This window comes from Gorilla gorilla, chromosome 23 (assembly GCF_029281585.2).
Source record: "Gorilla gorilla gorilla isolate KB3781 chromosome 23, NHGRI_mGorGor1-v2.1_pri, whole genome shotgun sequence".
Lineage (NCBI taxonomy): Eukaryota > Metazoa > Chordata > Mammalia > Primates > Hominidae > Gorilla > Gorilla gorilla.
This window is the reverse complement of record NC_086018.1, coordinates 26,825,208-26,842,752: the sequence shown is the minus strand read 5'-3', so window position 1 is coordinate 26,842,752 and position 17,545 is coordinate 26,825,208. Positions and strand designations below refer to the sequence as shown.

General features: G+C 44.8%; 2 protein-coding genes across 2 annotated transcripts in view; one reads left to right on the top strand and one right to left on the bottom strand.

Annotated features, from left to right (window-relative positions):
* Positions 1–10,440, bottom strand: part of ZNRF3 (zinc and ring finger 3) — a 252,568-nt gene extending 242,128 nt beyond the window's left edge. Inside the window, exon 1 of the mRNA XM_055374096.2 lies at positions 10,285–10,440. The gene's annotated coding sequence lies outside the window, so the exon portion shown is untranslated. The remainder of the gene's footprint in view (positions 1–10,284) is intronic.
* Positions 10,431–16,457, top strand: XBP1 (X-box binding protein 1). Its single transcript, XM_004063228.5, is given in 6 exon segments — positions 10,431–10,717; positions 11,853–11,949; positions 13,813–13,941; positions 14,825–14,884; positions 14,887–14,970; positions 15,285–16,457. Coding segments are annotated over 6 exon segments (1,155 nt in total). The 5' UTR covers positions 10,431–10,490; the 3' UTR covers positions 15,843–16,457.
* Positions 16,458–17,545: the final 1,088 nt, after the last annotated feature.

The following is a 17,545-nucleotide window of genomic DNA, read 5'->3' as shown; positions in this document are numbered from 1 at the left end:
TTAATTGACTGGGCAAATGAACTGCAGCATTTTGTAGATGCCAAAGAGGTACTGAATTTCTTAGAACCCAAGTGCACACAAGTGAACTTCAGGAAGTTTTGCAACTTTTTTTCCAGAAAGTGGTGGGCAGCCACAGGACCGAAGGAAACACCCGTCAACATGACCAAGAGGATTTCCTGCCCACACACTCAGCGTCTCAACGTTATTTGAACAGTTTGTAGATGTCTTTCTTTAGAAATATACTAATAAAATTGGAAATACGGGATCAGTAGTCCTAGCAAACCAAAATGACTTTATCTATTTCTGGAGAATAATGAAGTCCTATGCATTCAAGTTGTTTTCTTTTTTCTTCTTTCTTTTTTAAGACCTTTTCTTTGTTATGACAAATGTAACACAATAATTTTTTTTTTTTTGAGATGGAGTCTTGCTCTGTCGCCCAGGCTGGAGTGCAGTGGCACGATCTCAGCTCATTGCAACCTCCGCCTCCCAGGTTCAAGTGATTCTTCTGCCTCAGCCTCCCGAGTACCTGGGACTACAGGCGCTCACCACCACGCCCAGCTAATTTTTGCATTTTTAGTAGAGACAGGGTTTCACCATATTGGCCAGGCTGGTCTCGAACTCCTGACCTAGTGATCCACCCACTTTGGCTTCCCAAAATGCAGGGATTACAGGTGTGAGCCACCGCGCCTGGCTGTAACACAATAATTTAAGATGACAACATTCGAGGAAGTTAGAACTGAGAAGAGGGTACACAGCATTTTCTACAAGATTGACTCAACTTTGATTCCATCAAGGAAACAAAAATATTGTATAGAAATTTACTCTTCATTCTCTCCCAAAACATTTAAGAGTTTTTCATTTTTCTTTGTAAGAATATAAAAGGTTTTCCTAAACTCTTTGCATTCTTTTCCTTTTTCTTCTTTTTTTGAGACAGGGTCTCTCTCTGTCACCCAAGCTGGAGTGCAGTGGCACTACCACTACCATGCCTCACTGCAGCCTGGACCTCCTGGGCTCAAGTGATCCTTCCACCTCAGCCTTCCAAGTAGCTGGGACTGCAGGCATGCACCATGATTCCCGGCTAATTTTTGTATTTTTTGTAGAGACAGCGTCCCACTTTGTTGCCCAAGCTGGTCCAGAACTCCTGGAATATGCCCGCCTCGGATTTCCAAAGTGCTGGGATTATAGGCGTGAGCCACCTGCACCCAGCCTCTTTTTCCATTAATTGGTATGTTTAAAACAATGAGCAACATACCTTCCTTGCTAGAATCTGCCTCTTGACTCTAGCATTGTAATCTATAAAATACAATGCCAAGCAAAGGCATAGGACACGAGTCCTTTACAATGAGTGTTGAAATCATGGCATCAGGGACCCAGAATTCCTGAATTATATTCCTATTCTTTGCCCAAGCCATTTTTATTTTATTTTATTTTACTTTATTTAGAGATGGGGTCTCGCTCTATAGCCCAGGCTGGAGTGCAGTGGCATGATCATAGCTCACTGCAGCCACGAACTCCTGGGCTCAAGCTCAAGCAATCCTCCTGCCTCAGCCTCCCAGGTAGCTAGGACTACAGGCACAAGCCACCACACCTGGCTTCCCGAACAATTTTAAAATTCATTTAGTCAATAAACAGGGAGATGCAGAAATGAGTCAAAGAGCCTTCAAGGACCATACAGTGTAATCTGGAGATACAGACAGGTAACAGTGCTGCAGCTGTTATGCTGGAAGTTTGTGGGAGACATGTGGGAACAAAGCAGGTATAGATTGGAGTGGTGTTTGACCTGACTTGAGAGTAGTGATCTCAGTGGGGGAGATCTTGGCCCCCAGGGGACATTCTGCAATGTCCAAAGACAATTTTGGTTGTCACAACTTGGAGGAGGGGAGGGGTGCCACTGGCATCTGGTGGGCAGAGGCCAGGGATACTGTTAAACATCCTACAAGGGACAGAGCTGCCCCTCACCACAAAGAATTGTCCAGCGCCACATGTCAATAACACTGAGGTTGAGAAACTGTAGTTTAAACAAACAGAATGGGGTTTACCAGGCAAACTAAACAGAGAAGAATAATTCAGGGAAGTGGTAAGACAGGAGTAAGGGATGGACAGATAAGCTGGAGATGTAATCTGTATGCTTAAGCTGATTATTTTTTCCCTTTGAACCTTAATTTTCCCATTCACAAAATAGTGATGCTATAATGTGGAATGACTCACCTCTTTTCCTGGTATCAGAAGAAAGTGCCACTGATAAAAATTGTGTGCCTGGGTCCCACCTACTTCTAATTGTCCTGCTCAAGCCTACCTGTTCCTCAGCAGTGCTGGTAGCTTATTGATGAGAACAAAGACGGTACTTGGGAAATCTAAGGAAGGGCAATGTGGCAGGTAAAACTGTCAGTAAGCTGGGCGCGGTGGCTCACACCTGTAATCCCAGCACTGTTGGAGGCCGAGGCAGGCCGATCACCTGAGGTTGGGACTTCGAGACCAGCCTGACAAACATGGAGAAACCTCGTCTCTACTAAAAATACAAAATTAGCCGGGCACGGTGGCGCATGCCTGTAGTCCCAGCTACTCGGGAGGCTGAGGCAGGAGAACGGCGTGAACCCAGGAGGTGGAGGCGGAGCTTCCAGTGAGCCGAGATTGCGCCACTGCACTCCAGCCTGGGCGACAGAGCAAGACTCGGTCTCAAAAAAAAAAAAAAAATTGTCAGTAAAAGCGAGGACTGTATTTAATGGCATGTAACAAGAACCCAGCTACCACAGCAATTATAATTCTTATGTAATGTGACATCTGGAAATGGGCAGTCTAGGGCTAAATGGCCACTCCATGGTGCCATCAGGAGCCCAGACTCCTTCTGTCTTTCCCCTCTGACGTCCTTAGCATGTGACTCCAATCTGCATATTTGTGAGATGGCGGCTGAACCTCTCAATCTTTAGAAGTTTCATCAGCATTCCAGGCAAGGAAGAGGAGAAAAAAGGAAAAGAGCAACAGGCAAAAGGTGAAAGCCTTCCCAGTTGAGTCTCCTCCACTTAACAAACTTTCCTGGAATCGTCTGTGCCTAGAACTTCCACGTATGTATACATTGGCCTGAACCACATTATGTAACTATCCATAAACTCCAGGGAGTCTGGAAGCTGAGTGTTTTCAAGTGGGCATCTTGAACAAAATAGTTTTTTTTAATAAGGAAGAAAAAGTATAATAGGTGCTGTGTAGGTAACTAGAACTGTTGCCTTAGTGCTTTAAAATGAGTACATTCAGGGCCAGGAGCGGTGGCTCACGCCTGTAATTCCAGCACTTTGGGAGGCCGAGGGGGGTGGATCACCTGAGGTTGGGAGTTCAAGACCAGCCTCACCCACATGGAGAAACCCCGTCTCTACTAAAAATACAAAATTAGCTGGGCATGGTGGCACATGCCTGTAATTCCAGCTACTTGGGAGGCTGAGGCAGGAGAATCGCTTGAACCCAGGAGGCAGAGGTTGGGGTGAGCTGAGATGGCGCCATTGCACTCCAGCCTGGGCAACAAGAGTGAGACTCCGTCTCAAAAAAAAAAAAAAAAAATGAGTTCATTCAGCTGGGAGCGGTGGCTCATGCCTGTAATTCCAGCACTTTGGGAGGGTGAGGCGGGTAGATCACCTGAGGTCAGGCATTTGAGACCAGCCCGGCCAATGTAACAAAACCCCGTCTCTACTAAAAATACAAACAAACAAAAAAAATTAGCCAGGCATGATGGTGCATGCCTGTAATCCCAGCTACTTAGGAGGCTGAGACAGGAGAATCATTTGAACCCGGGAGGCAAAAGCTCCAGTGAGCCAACATCATGCCACTGCACTTCAGCCTGAGTGACAGAGTAAGACCCTGTCTCAAAATATAATAAAATAAAATAAAGCATATTGCAGATAATGTAACCATTCAATAGTCATTCAAAAATATTTATTGAATGCCAAGTATGTACTCAGCACTATCGTAAGCACAGAACACACAAAAAATGGAACCACGAATAACCCTAGCTTCTGCGTCTAATGAGCTTGTTGAAATCCAGTTGGGAAAAACATACAACATAAACAGTAAGAAGTTGGACAACCATGAAAGAGTTAAATAACGATCTATAATAGCAATATAAAAAAGCAGTACATCACTGGTGGGAATGTAAAATGGTATAACCTATAGCCACTTTGGAAAGCTGCTACATTTCTAAAAAATTTAAACATACTATTTACCATATGATACTGCAATTCCACTTCTAGGTATTTACCCAAGAGAAATGAAAATATAAAGATTTCGCCAGGTCCCGTGGCTCACGCCTATAATCCCAACGCTTTGGGAGCCCAACTTAGGTGGATTACCTGAGGTCAGGAGTTCCAGACCAGGCTGACCAACATGGTGAAACTCTGTCTCTACTAAAAATACAAAAATCAACCAGGCTTGGTGGCTTGTACCCGTAATCCCAGCTACTTGGGAAGCTGAGGCAGGAGAATCAAGAGTCGGAGGTTGCAGTAAGACAGTGAGCTGAGATCGTGCCACTGCACTCCAGCCTGGGCAACAAAGCGAGATTCCATTTCAAAAAGAAAAAAAAAAGTGAGAATGTTTCTTAATTGAAAAAACATAGGCCTGTCTGGGCACAGTGGCTCACACCTGTAATCCCAACACTTTGGGAGGCCGAGGCGGGCGGATCACAAGGTCAGGGGTTCTATATAAGCCTGTCCAACATGGTGAAACCCCGTCTCTACTAAAAAAACAAAGATTAGATGGGTATGGTGGCAGGCGCCTGTAATCCCAGGTACTCGGGAGGCTGAGGCAGGAGAATTGCTTGAACCCGGGAGGCGGAGTTTGCAGTGAGCCGAGATTGCGCCACTGCACTCCAGCCTGGGTGACAGAGGGAGACTCTGTCTTGAAAAAAAGAAAAAACATAAGTCCTCGGTTGGGAGGAAAGTTGTACTGTTCACATTTTTTCTGTCTGCTCCCTCTGTTGATTCTGAGAATTGTATTTATCTCCCATTGTGATTTGTGGATCATTTTCATCATTTCAGTCTTTGTTTTATACATTTATTTTCTTTTCTTTTTTTGAGACAGAGTTTCACTCTTGTTGCCCAGGTTGGAGTGCAATGGTGCGATCTCGGCTCACTGCAACCTCCCCTTCCCGTGTTCAAGTGATTCTCCTGCCTCAGCCTCCTGAGTAGCTGGGATTACAGGCACCCACCAGCACGCCCAGCTAATTTTTGTTATTTTTAGTAGAGATAGCTGTTGGGAGCAAGCCCCCCAAAGTCTGGCCATAAACTGGCCCCAAAACTGGCCATAAATAAAATCTCTGCAGCAATGTAACATGTCCATAATGGCTATAACGCCCAAGCTGGAAGGCTGTGGGTTTATGGGAATGAGGGCAAGGAACACCTGGCCTGCCCAGGGCGGAAAACCGCTTAAAGGTATTCTTAAGCCACAAACAATAGCATGAGCGATTTATGCCTTAAGAGCATGCTCCCGCTGCAGTTAACTAGCCCAACCTATTTCTTTAATTCAGCCCATCCCTTCGTTTCCCTTAAGGGATACTTTTAGTTAATTTAATATCTATAGAAACAATGCTAATGACTGGTTTGCTGTTAATAAATATGTGGGTAAATCTCTGTTCAGGGTTCTCAGCTCTGAAGGCTGTAAGACCCCTGATTTCCCACTTCACACCTCTATATTTCCTTTTTTTTTTTTTTTTTTTTTTTGAGACAGTCTCACTCTCACCCAGGCTGGAGTGCATCTCTGCTCACTGCAAGCTCCGCCTCCCGGGTTCACGCCATTCTCCCGCCTCAGCCTCCCGAGTAGCTGGGACTACAGGCGCCCGCCACTACGCCCGGCTAATTTTTTGTATTTTTAGTAGAGACGGGGTTTCACCGTGTTAGCCAGGATGGTCTTGATCTCCTGACTTCGTGATCCGCCTGCCTCGGCCTCCGAAAGTGCTGGGATTACAAGCATGAGCCACCGCGCCCGGCCTCACACCTCTATATTTCTGTATGTGTGTCTTTAATTCCTCTAGCACTGCTGGGTTAGGGTCTCCCCGACCGAGCTGGTCTCGGCAGATAAGGTTTCACCATGTTGGCCAGGCTGGTCTCAAACTCCTGACTTCAGGGGATCCCTGCCTCAGCCTCCCAAAGAGCTGGGATTACAGGCATGAGTCACCGTGCCCAGCCAATTTTCTTTTGTTTTTTCTTTTGAGACAGGATCTCACTCTGTCACCCAGGCTTACATGCAGTGGTACCATCTCGGCTCACTGCAGCCTCAATCTTCTGGGCTCAAATGATCCTCCCACCTTAGCCTCCTGAGCAGCTGGGGCTACAAGTGCACACTACCAAGCCCGGCTAATTTTTTTTTTTTTTTTTTTTTTGAGACAGAGTCTTGCTGTGTCCCTCACCCAGGCTGGAGTGCAGTGGCTCGATCTTGGCTTACTGCAACCTCTGCCTCCCGTGTTCAAGCAATTCTCGTGCCTCAGCCTCCTCAGTAGCTGGGATTACAGGCACGCGCCGCCATGCCCAGTTAATTTTTGTATTTTTAATAGAGACGGGGTTTCACCATGTTGACCAGGCTGGTCTTGAAACCCTGACCTCAGCCTCCCAAAGTGCTGAGATTACAGGTGTGAGCCGACATGCTGGGCCTATACATTTCAAAATTATGTTGCTATGTTCATAAAGATGTATATATGGTACTTGTACCTTCAATCAACATGAAATACCCTTCTTTGTCCTTTTAATGCCTTTATGATAAATTCTGTCTCATATTAATATTGCTACATATGCTTTCTTTCCATAAACATTTCCATAAACATAAAAATGGCTGGTAAGTCATTTTCCTTTTTTTTTTTTTAATTTTTGTTTTTTAGAGGCAGGAGCTCATTCTGTCTCCCAGGTTGGAGTGCAATGGTTCAATCATAGCTCATAGCTTACTGCAGCCTCGAACTCCTGGGTTCAAGGGATCTTACCACCTCCGTCTTCCGAGCAGCTGGGACTACAGGTGCAAGTCACCACGCCTGGTTAATTTTTTTTAATTTTTTGTAGAGACAAGGTCACAATATGTTTCCCAGCCTGGTCTTGAACTCCTGGCCTCAAGCAATCCTCCTGCCTTGAGAAATATAGTAAACAAAAAATGTGAAATAACATGGCAGAAGTAAGTCCAAATAAATAAATAATCAAAAATAAATACAAATGATTTATATTCTCTTCTTAAAAGAGAGAAGTTCTGAGAAACCCCAAAGCCAGCTATATGTTGTTTATAAAGAGACATACATAAAACAAAACAGCATGATTAAGAAGATAATATAATCCATTCACATTTATGTTTTATTATTTATATATTTGGACTTATTCCTGCCATGTTATTTTCTGTTTTCTGCTTACCAGTGTACAGTATTTTTCTGTTTTCCCTTATCTTTTCTGGAATGCCTATTTATTTCTGTTCCTGTTTTGTCCACCCTTTCCTGATTGATTCTTTCTGAATAATGACTTTTTTTTTTTTTTTTTTTTTTTTTTTTTGAGAAAGTCTCACTCTGTTGACCAGGCTGGAGTGCAATGGCACGATCTTGGCTAATTGCAACCTCTGCCTCCCAGGTTCAAGACATTATCCTGCCTCAGCCTCCCCAGTAGCTGAGATTACAGGCGCCCCCCACCATGTCCGGCTAATTTTTGTATTTTTAGTAGAGACTGGGTTTCACCATGTTGGCCAGGCTGGTCTCGAACTCCTGATCTCTGGTGATCTGCCCACCTCGGCCTCCCAAAGTGCTGGGATTACAGGTGTGAGCCACCGCGTTTGGCCTCAAAGACCGAGAACTTTGTATTTTATATATTTTATAGCTCTTATCACAGGTGTCTAGTAAATATTTTTAAACACTTATGGCACCTGATGCAAGAATTACCAGGCTCATTTTATAGAGAGGATACGAAACTGTCCAAGGGTTTGGACTCACATGTTCTAGACTGCATGGACAGCAATCTGTAGTGGGTCAAATTATTGTTTTTAGTATGATTTAAAGTGTTTGTCAAAAATATAAAAGTCTTGAAAACAAGCTGGGGAAGTGAATTTCAATATCCCATTAACTAAGACCAAAGTGCAATTCATCAACCTTTTTTCCCCATCCCGCACCCTGTGCTTTCTCTACTCAGTTACTCACTACACCCTGCTGGACTAAAAGGGTCCTCCAGCATTTTCTTTCTTACACAGTGCAAGACATTCTCTTGGCATTAATAAATGTTCACTTAATAAATAAAAAGGGCCGCGCTCTGTGGTTCCTGCCTGCAATCCCAGCACTTTGGGAGGCCAAGGCAAGAGGATCGCTTGAGCCTAGGAGTTCCAGCCTAGGCAACCTGGCGAAACCCAGTCTCAAAAAAAAAAAAAAGGAAAAAAAAGGCATCAAAAAATAAAACGTAACAGGTGGCATGACATGACATGACTTTTCTAACAGCCTCTTACAGCTTTCCAAGGTCTTTTAATATGAAGCTGTAGGTCTCGGCTAGAAGACACCTCCAGACTTCTCCCAAAACATTTCAGAGGCCAGGAGTAAGTCTCCCCACATCTGAAGGCACATCAGAACCCAGGTGGCCCAAGCTGATGAGAGTTAAACAGGAAGTTGGTTTCTTGGTCCGGCAGAGGCTCCAATCACCCCCACCTCTTTTCCAACCCACAGGACAGCACGTGCTCAGGAGGCTCTGGAGTTGGGACAACCCAGTTAAAAAAAAATCATTGATTTCCCTCCCAACGAAGAGGGAGAAAACACGTTAGGAGACTCGTGGCCCAGTCCTGGCAAAAACCAAAACTATGTCCCTTTAGAGGGCTTAGATATCAAGAGATGGACTTGCTTTTAGTTCTTTTTCCCATCCTGTTCCCTCCCTACCAAAATATAATTGACCAGCTAATCCGACTTACTAACACTAAAGAATTACTTAGGAACCTGCTATCTTAACATTTCACTTTTTGCATATCCTCCAAATACCAGGTAGCAGTCTTACTACTGTTTGCACCCCTAGAACCTGGAATAGTGCTGCCCGCAGAGGAGGAAGCAATAATTACTTGTTAGAGAAGGTATTGCTGTGCATTTCTGGGGAATTTCACACTTTGTAATTTGCTTTAAAAAAAGTGGACATGCATATTTACGGGGGTTTCTCGGACTTCTCCATGTTAATATTCGTGTAAATCGCTCCCGTGCTGTTCTCTGGGGGCCCCTCTTTCACAAACACCTGGCCACCCTCACGCCACAATGGCCAGGCAGGAACCTCGACCTCCCCTCGGAGAGGGGGCTCAGGGTCAACCCCGGGGTCTCAGTCTCTACATGTGACGTTTTTCTGTCCCCTCATTTAAAATAACAAGAGGCTGGGCGCGGTGGCTTACGCCTGTAATCCCAGCACTTTGGGAGGCCGAGGCGGGCGATCACGAGGTCAGGAGATGGAGACCATCCTGGCCAACACGGTGAAACCCCGCCTCTACTAAACATACAAAAAATTAGCCGGGTGTGATGGCGGGCGCCTGTAGTCCCAGCTACTCGGGAGGCTGAGGCAGGAGAATTGCTTGAACCCGGAGGCGGAGGTTGCAGTGAGCTGAGATCTCGCCACTGCACTCCAGCCTGGTGACAGAGCCTGACTCCGTCTCAAAAAATAAGAATAAAAAATAAAATAAAAATAATAGAGGCCGAAGCAGGAGGTTCACTTGAGCTCAGAAGTTCGAGATCAGCCTGGGCAACACAGTGAGAACTCGTTTCTATTTAAAAAATTAAATTAAATTTAAATTTAAAAAATGCACGCTCATAGTACAAAGTTTAGAAATGGAACGAAAAACTAAAATTAAAGGCATTCCCCTCCAACCCAGAGATAACACCTATCGTTTATTAAGCCCTCACTATTGTTAAACTTAGTTTTAAAGGGCACGATCTCATTTCTTAAAGACTTCTATTCCGCAGAATTTCTTTCCAGGCTTTTTTCTTTTTCTTTTTTTGAGACGGAGTCTCGCTCTGTCGCCCAGGCCGGGGTGCAGTGGCGCGATCTCGGCTCACTGAAACCTCTGTCCAGTCTTTTCGAACCCAAGGCCCAACTGCGCTCTATCTCGACTTTCGGCTCCACTCGGAGCCCGAAGTGGCGCACGAGATAAAATGTTGTCAGGCTGAGGTAATTCTCTGTTAGTCCCGGTAAAAATTCGTCAGTCTGGAAATCTCTCGGTTTGGAATTAAATTCTGTCACTCCGGATGGAAATAAGTCCGCTTAAGGGGGGAAAATCCGTTTGTGGAGGACACGCTCCCGCAGGTAACCCCCCGCGGAAAATGACCCCAAGTACCTTTGGCCAGGGATTGCCGCAGCCACGCCGGACTCCATAGCCACGCTCCTGAAACGCCCCGCCGGGCAGGCCGGACCAATGGACGCCGAGATCGGCCGTGCGTCACGCGACGCTGGCCAATCGCGGAGGGCCACGACCGTAGAAAGGCCGGGCGCGGCGAGGCTGGGCGCTGGGCGGCTGCGGCGCGCGGTGCGTAGTCTGGAGCTATGGTGGTGGTGGCATCCGCGCCGAACCCGGCCGACGGGACCCCTAAAGTTCTGCTTCTGTCGGGGCAGCCCGCCTCCGCCGCCGGAGCCCCGGCCGGCCAGGCCCTGCCGCTCATGGTGCCAGCCCAGAGAGGGGCCAGCCCGGAGGCAGCGAGCGGGGGGCTGCCCCAGGCGCGCAAGCGACAGCGCCTCACGCACCTGAGCCCCGAGGAGAAGGCGCTGAGGAGGTGGGCGAGGGGCCGGGGTCTGGGGCCAGATCTGAAGCCGGGACTAGGGGCAGGGGCAGGGGCTGGGAGCGGGGACCCAGCACTGGCCGCCCCGCAGGGCTCCATCGCCTTTGGCCTGGCGGGTCGGTGCCAGCGTGGCGCGGGGCGGGACAGGAAGCCCGGACTGACCGAATCCGCCACGCTGGGAACCTAGGGCGGCCCAGGGCTCTTTTCTGTACTTTTTAACTCTCTCGTTAGAGATGACCAGAGCTGGGGATGCGGGCACCTGTCTTCCAGGCCCTCTTGCTATGTGGCCGCAGACTGGTGGTTCAGCCTCTTAACTCGGACATGAGGTCGAATAATCTGTTTTGGTTTACTGCTATTTCTGGAGAGGCGCGGAGCTGAAATAACAGAGCTGTTGAAAGGGCTGGGAATTCTGCGAGGCTCACTGGTCTAGCTCAGTATCTGCGTTCTTAAAATGGAACCTACTTCATGAGGTCTTTGGGGAGATTGAGACTTGGATATAATGTGCCTAGCACTTAGTCCTCCGCAAATGTTCACTCTTTTGTGATCATTGTGCCTTCTGTGATTTATGAAGTGTCTCTTCTAATTCTTTAAAAAAAAAAAAAAGTGTCTCCTCCAACAGACACGGACCCATCAGCAGGTCACTGCCTAGGATCTCAACACTAGAGATCAGGGAGTGGCATCAGCGTCTCCCTTTTCTAAATTGGACTTGGGGACGGAGGGTTGATGTCATAGCAAGATTGCAGCCTTCACTAGATTAATGAGGCCAGGTTGGATCCTGTTTAAGAGAACTGGAGACAGGAAGCAGCGGGGAATAGATGGGGAAAGAGGAAAGTTCCTTATGATGCAAGATGAATAGTGTGTGTGTCCAGCCCCAGTGCTGTGACGGGGATGAGTCTGAGGTGGACGGATGATGCAATATAGGAGAGAATAAAGCAGGTCTTCGAGCTAGATTGACAGAAGACTGTATTTTTTATTTTGTTTTATTGAGGGGAGGAGCCTGAAGTGTATTTTATCATTAGTCTGTCTTATACTGTAAATAAAAATGAAAGCACCAGCTGGTAAAGTTTTCAAATAAAGACATAAATAAGGTTTGATATGACTCAGTGTGGTATGTTCCTTCTCTTCCTAGGAAACTGAAAAACAGAGTAGCAGCTCAGACTGCCAGAGATCGAAAGAAGGCTCGAATGAGTGAGCTGGAACAGCAAGTGGTAGATTTAGAAGAAGAGGTAAAACTACTTAAGGTCAAACTTTTATCCATTGTATACCCTTCCTTGGTGAATGTTCTGATATTTGCTTCCCATCCCAAGTTGTTTCAGCCCCTATTAGAATACAATTGAATATGTGATTAAAAGTTAAACTAGGCTGGGCATGGTGGCTCATGCCTGTAATCCCAGCACTTTGGGAGCCTGAGTTGGGCAGATCACTTGAGGCCAGCAGTTTTGAGACCAGCCTAGCCAACATGGTAAAATCCCGTCTCTACCCAAAAATATACCAAAAAAAAAAAAAAAAAAAAAGCCAAGCGTGAGTGCCTGTAGTCCCAGCTACTTGGGAGGTTGAGGTGGGAGGATTGTTTGAACCTGGGAGAGGGAGGTTGCAGTGAGCTGAGATCGCACCACTGCACTCCAGCCTGGCAACAGAGTGAGACTCTGTCTCAAGAAAAAAAAAAAAGTTTGCTGGGCACCGGGGTTCACACCTGTAATCCCAGCACTTTGGGAGGCCAAGGTGGGTAGATCACTTGAGATCAGGAGTTCGAGACCAACCTGACCAACATGGTGAAACCCCATCTCTATTAAAAATACAAAAATTAGCCGGGTGTCGTGGCAGGCACCTGTAATCCCAGCTGCACAGGAGGCTGAGGCAGGAGAATCACTTGAACCCAGGAGGCGGAGGTTGCAGTGAGCTGAGATCACGAGATCATGCCACTGCACTCCAGTCTGGGCAGCAGAGCAAAAACCCTGTCTCAAAAAAAAAAAAAAAAAAAAAAAAGTTAATCTAAGTTAGGACAGATAGTTGGTGAAGTGGTGAAGCTTGTTGAGGGCAGAAGTGATTGACTTTGTGGCATTTGGTGCTAAATGTATCTCAAAGTAGATGGATTTAACAATGTTTATTGAGTTTGTAGTAAGAAATTAGCAAGGGCTAATAGGAAATAATTGCTTAAACTTTACATTCTTCCTGGCATGGCCAGAAATTCACTAAAGGTTCCTTTCCCCCTCTAGGGTCCACCTGTTAATCAATCTTAAATTGTTGCCAATTACACATCTTGAATACATAGAGATTATTTATATTTTTTTTTAACCCCTTGGTCAATTTGCATATATTGAGCTTTTTAAAGTTTTAATCATTAGTTGGTTCTTCTAAGAATCATGAGTCAGGAGCAGGGATTTTTTTTAACTTATTTTGGATTTATAGTCACCACTACCACTTTTATTATTACCTGCCAGTTCAAGATAGTTATTTATTTTTATTTTATATTATTATTATTATTATTATCATCATCATCATCATTATTTTGAGATGGAGTCTCACTCTGTTGCCCAGGCTGGAGTGCAGTGGTGCAATCTCGGCTCACTGCAACCTCTGCCTCCCAGGTTCAAGCAATTCTCCCTGCTTCAGCCTCCAGATTAGCTGGGATTACAGGCACCCGTCACCACATCCAGCTAATTTTTGGATTTTTTAGTAGAGATGGGGGTTTGCCATGTTGGCCAGGCTGGTTTTGAACTCTTGACCTCAGGTGATCCACCTGCCTTGGCCTCCCAAAGTGTTAGGATTACAAGCGTGAGCCACCGAGCCTGGCCAAGATAGTTTAAAAAAAAAAATTATATCTACATTAAAGCCACAAGTCACCCTTTGCTGAAGTCAGTATTAGTAGTTGGAAGCAGTGTGTTATTCTTGACCCCATGAAGTGGCACTTATTAAGTAGCTTGCTTTCCCATAATTATTGCCTAGCTTTTTAAAACCTACTATGAACACCACAAGCATAGAGTTTTCCAAAAGTTCAAGAAGGAAAGGAAACCAATTATACTGAATCAGGTAGATTCTTAACTGAAATAATTAGATGTTTTAATAGCCTCTTATGAACTTTCTTCCAGAACCAAAAACTTTTGCTAGAAAATCAGCTTTTACGAGAGAAAACTCATGGCCTTGTAGTTGAGAACCAGGAGTTAAGACAGCGCTTGGGGATGGATGCCCTGGTTGCTGAAGAGGAGGCGGAAGCCAAGGTAAATCATCTCCTTTATTTGGTGCCTCATGTGAGTACTGGTTCCAAGTGACATGACCCAGCAATTATGTTTACAGTCTGGACTTCTGATCAAGAGCGTTCTTGAAATTTTCCTTCAGTTTTAAGACATTTTCATGCAGGCAGAGTGTTCTTCCCCTAAAGGCACTTGACACTTACTCATTTTTTAAGTGTGTAGTGAACAGTACTAAGATCTAATAATGAAAACAAGTTACATGGCTCCCTAAGAACAAGTATTAACAAATGCAGTAGCCAACAAGATTACCATGCAATCATTAAGGAGAACCAAAGTAAGAGAGCCACTCAAACCAGACTTTGAACGCTACTGAAATTAAAGTAGTTCTTTGATGAATATGAATGAGTAGGGAAAGGATTCTTTGTGATAGTGATACCTCTGTGGTAAGAGAAGGGTGGTATGTGAGTTTTAGTCTACAGATTATGGCAAATTCAGTGACAACAATCAAATGGTCTAAGATTGACAGTAGCACAGTTTTACTCTGTGAAGGTAATGTTCAGGACAAATTTAAAGAATTACTTTTCAAAAAGATTCTAGGGTTAAATTGCTATAGAACTTTATTATCTAACAACATTATTATTATTGAGAAGAGCAAGATATTTGCCAGTTCTGCTTGAATCTTTGCCTGGAGGAGGAAAAATGTTTCATTGTGCAGGAAATGTATAAGGAAGCCGTACCTCCCTTTTCTCATCTCTTGAGGACTTAAAAGTGGAAATAACAATGGTTAGGGAAAGATTTCAGCTGTAAAGAATGGTTTTCTAGTTTTCTTGAAAGTTGAGAATCACAGCTGTCTAGCAAGCATTTCCTTGGGCACTTGAAGCTGTTTATTCACTTTGGTCTTTCCTCCCAGGGGAATGAAGTGAGGCCAGTGGCCGGGTCTGCTGAGTCCGCAGCACTCAGACTACGTGCACCTCTGCAGCAGGTGCAGGCCCAGTTGTCACCCCTCCAGAACATCTCCCCATGGATTCTGGCGGTATTGACTCTTCAGATTCAGAGGTAGGGATCATTCTGACTTATTAAAGAGCTATATAACCAGTTAATTCCATCTCTTTGATGCTTGACATCCCTAACTAGACAGATGAGGGTTGAAGTTAGTTTTTGGTGGGGTTGGAGGTGAACATCAACTACCTTCCTAGTTCCAGGTAATATAGGACATGGAGTGAAGTGTAGATAAATGGGTCTGGTGGGTCTCGAGGTCATCTTATCACATAATGACTAATTTACATTATGGAACCCAGTACAAAGTGTTCCAGTTAGATTTTCCATTGTATTCTGACAGTTGTACTTCATTTAATTTTTGCCTCTTACAGTCTGATATCCTGTTGGGCATTCTGGACAACTTGGACCCAGTCATGTTCTTCAAATACCCTTCCCCAGAGCCTGCCAGCCTGGAGGAGCTCCCAGAGGTCTACCCAGAAGGACCCAGTTCCTTACCAGCCTCCCTTTCTCTGTCAGTGGGGACGTCATCAGCCAAGCTGGAAGCCATTAATGAACTAATTCGTTTTGACCACATATATACCAAGCCCCTAGTCTTAGAGATACCCTCTGAGACAGAGAGCCAAGCTAATGTGGTAGTGAAAATTGAGGAAGCACCTTTCAGCCCCTCAGAGAATGATCACCCTGAATTCATTGTCTCAGTGAAGGAAGAACCTGTAGAAGACGACCTCCTTCCGGAGCTGGGTATCTCAAATCTGCTTTCATCCAGCCACTGCCCAAAGCCATCTTCCTGCCTACTGGATGCTTACAGTGACTGTGGATACGGGGGTTCCCTTTCCCCCTTCAGTGACATGTCCTCTCCGCTTGGTGTAAACCATTCTTGGGAGGACACTTTTGCCAATGAACTCTTTCCCCAGCTGATTAGTGTCTAAGGAATGATCCAATACTGCTGCCCTTTTCCTTGACTATTACACTGCCTGGAGGATACCAGAGAAGCCTGTCTGTGCTTCATTCAAAAAGCCAAAATAGAGAGTATACAGTCCTAGAGAATTCCTCTATTTGTTCAGATCTCATAGATGACCCCCAGGTATTGTCTTTTGACATCCAGCAGTCCAAGGTATTGAGACATATTACTGAAGTAAGAAATATTACTATAATTGAGAACTACAGCTTTTAAGATTGTACTTTTATCTTAAAAGGGTGGTAGTTTTCCCTAAAATACTTATTATGTAAGGGTCATTAGACAAATGTCTTGAAGTAGACATGGAATTTATGAATGGTTCTTTATCATTTCTCTTCCCCCTTTTTGGCATCCTGGCTTGCCTCCAGTTTTAGGTCCTTTAGTTTGCTTCTGTAAGCAACGGGAACACCTGCTGAGGGGGCTCTTTCCCTCATGTATACTTCAAGTAAGATCAAGAATCTTTTGTGAAAATTATAGAAATTTACTATGTAAATGCTTGATGGAATTTTTTCCTGCTAGTGTAGCTTCTGAAAGGTGCTTTCTCCATTTATTTAAAACTACCCATGCAATTAAAAGGTACAATGCAGCATCCTTGTTTGATTTCTTCTAGGGCCGTAAGTCTTGTTTTCTCTCTAGATGTTTATCTGTGTGCTGTGGTAGGAATTAATCCAACTGAAGTGAGCCTAACACTTTAAAGTGACTGAAGGCTTTTCCACCTTAATTACTGCCTGCTTTAATTCTGGACTGCCGTAAGTGATATAAGCTATAATTTGAGCAGTTACTATCTTTCTGAGACAGATTCTTGAGCCTAACTGATCAATATCACAGCTAGTAAGTAGAAGAGCTAGAACCCTAACCACTATTTGCTACACCATCTTATAAATGTTAAACAAGGACACACCATCACATATCGAGATTCTCTTGCCCTTATTATGGGAATTAAGAGCATTTTCTAGACTGAAACTCCCTATTTTCAACTCTGCCACTGGTAAGCTGGGTAACCCAGGGGTATATATAATCACTTATTTCCTCATCTGTAAAGTTGGATAATGGTATCTCTAAAGGTTAAGATTCAAAGAGACGATGCATTATAAGCATTTAGTATACACTAGGCACCATCCTAAACACTGGAAAGTTAGTTATTATCTCCTAATCCACTTTGGGAGGGTTTTAATCTCTTCCAGAATTATATTTACTCAAGAATTTGTTTCATCAAAGAATAAACCTTGGCCAGGTGTGGTGGCTCATGCCTGTAATCCCAGCACTTTGGGAGGCTGAGGCGGGTGGATCACGAGGTCAGAAGATCGAGACCATCCTGCCTAACATGGGGAAACCCTGTCTCTACTAAAAATACAAAAAATTAGCCAGGTGTGGTGGCGGGTGCCTGTAATCCCAGCTACTTGGGAGGCTGAGGCAGGAGAATGGCGTGAACCTGCGAGGCGGAGCTTGCAGTGAGCGGAGATCGCGCCACTGCACTCCAGCCTGGGCGACAGAACGAGACTCCGTCTCAAAAAAAAAATAAATAAATAAATAAACCTCTTCAAGAAAAAATCCTAGTGATATTAATACAACTCCCAAAGACTTGATAACCTCCTCATCCTTCATTAGCATCTTTTCCTTGGAAATCTTACAAGGTTTTACAGGACTTTACTTATTTATAAAAATTTCACCTAT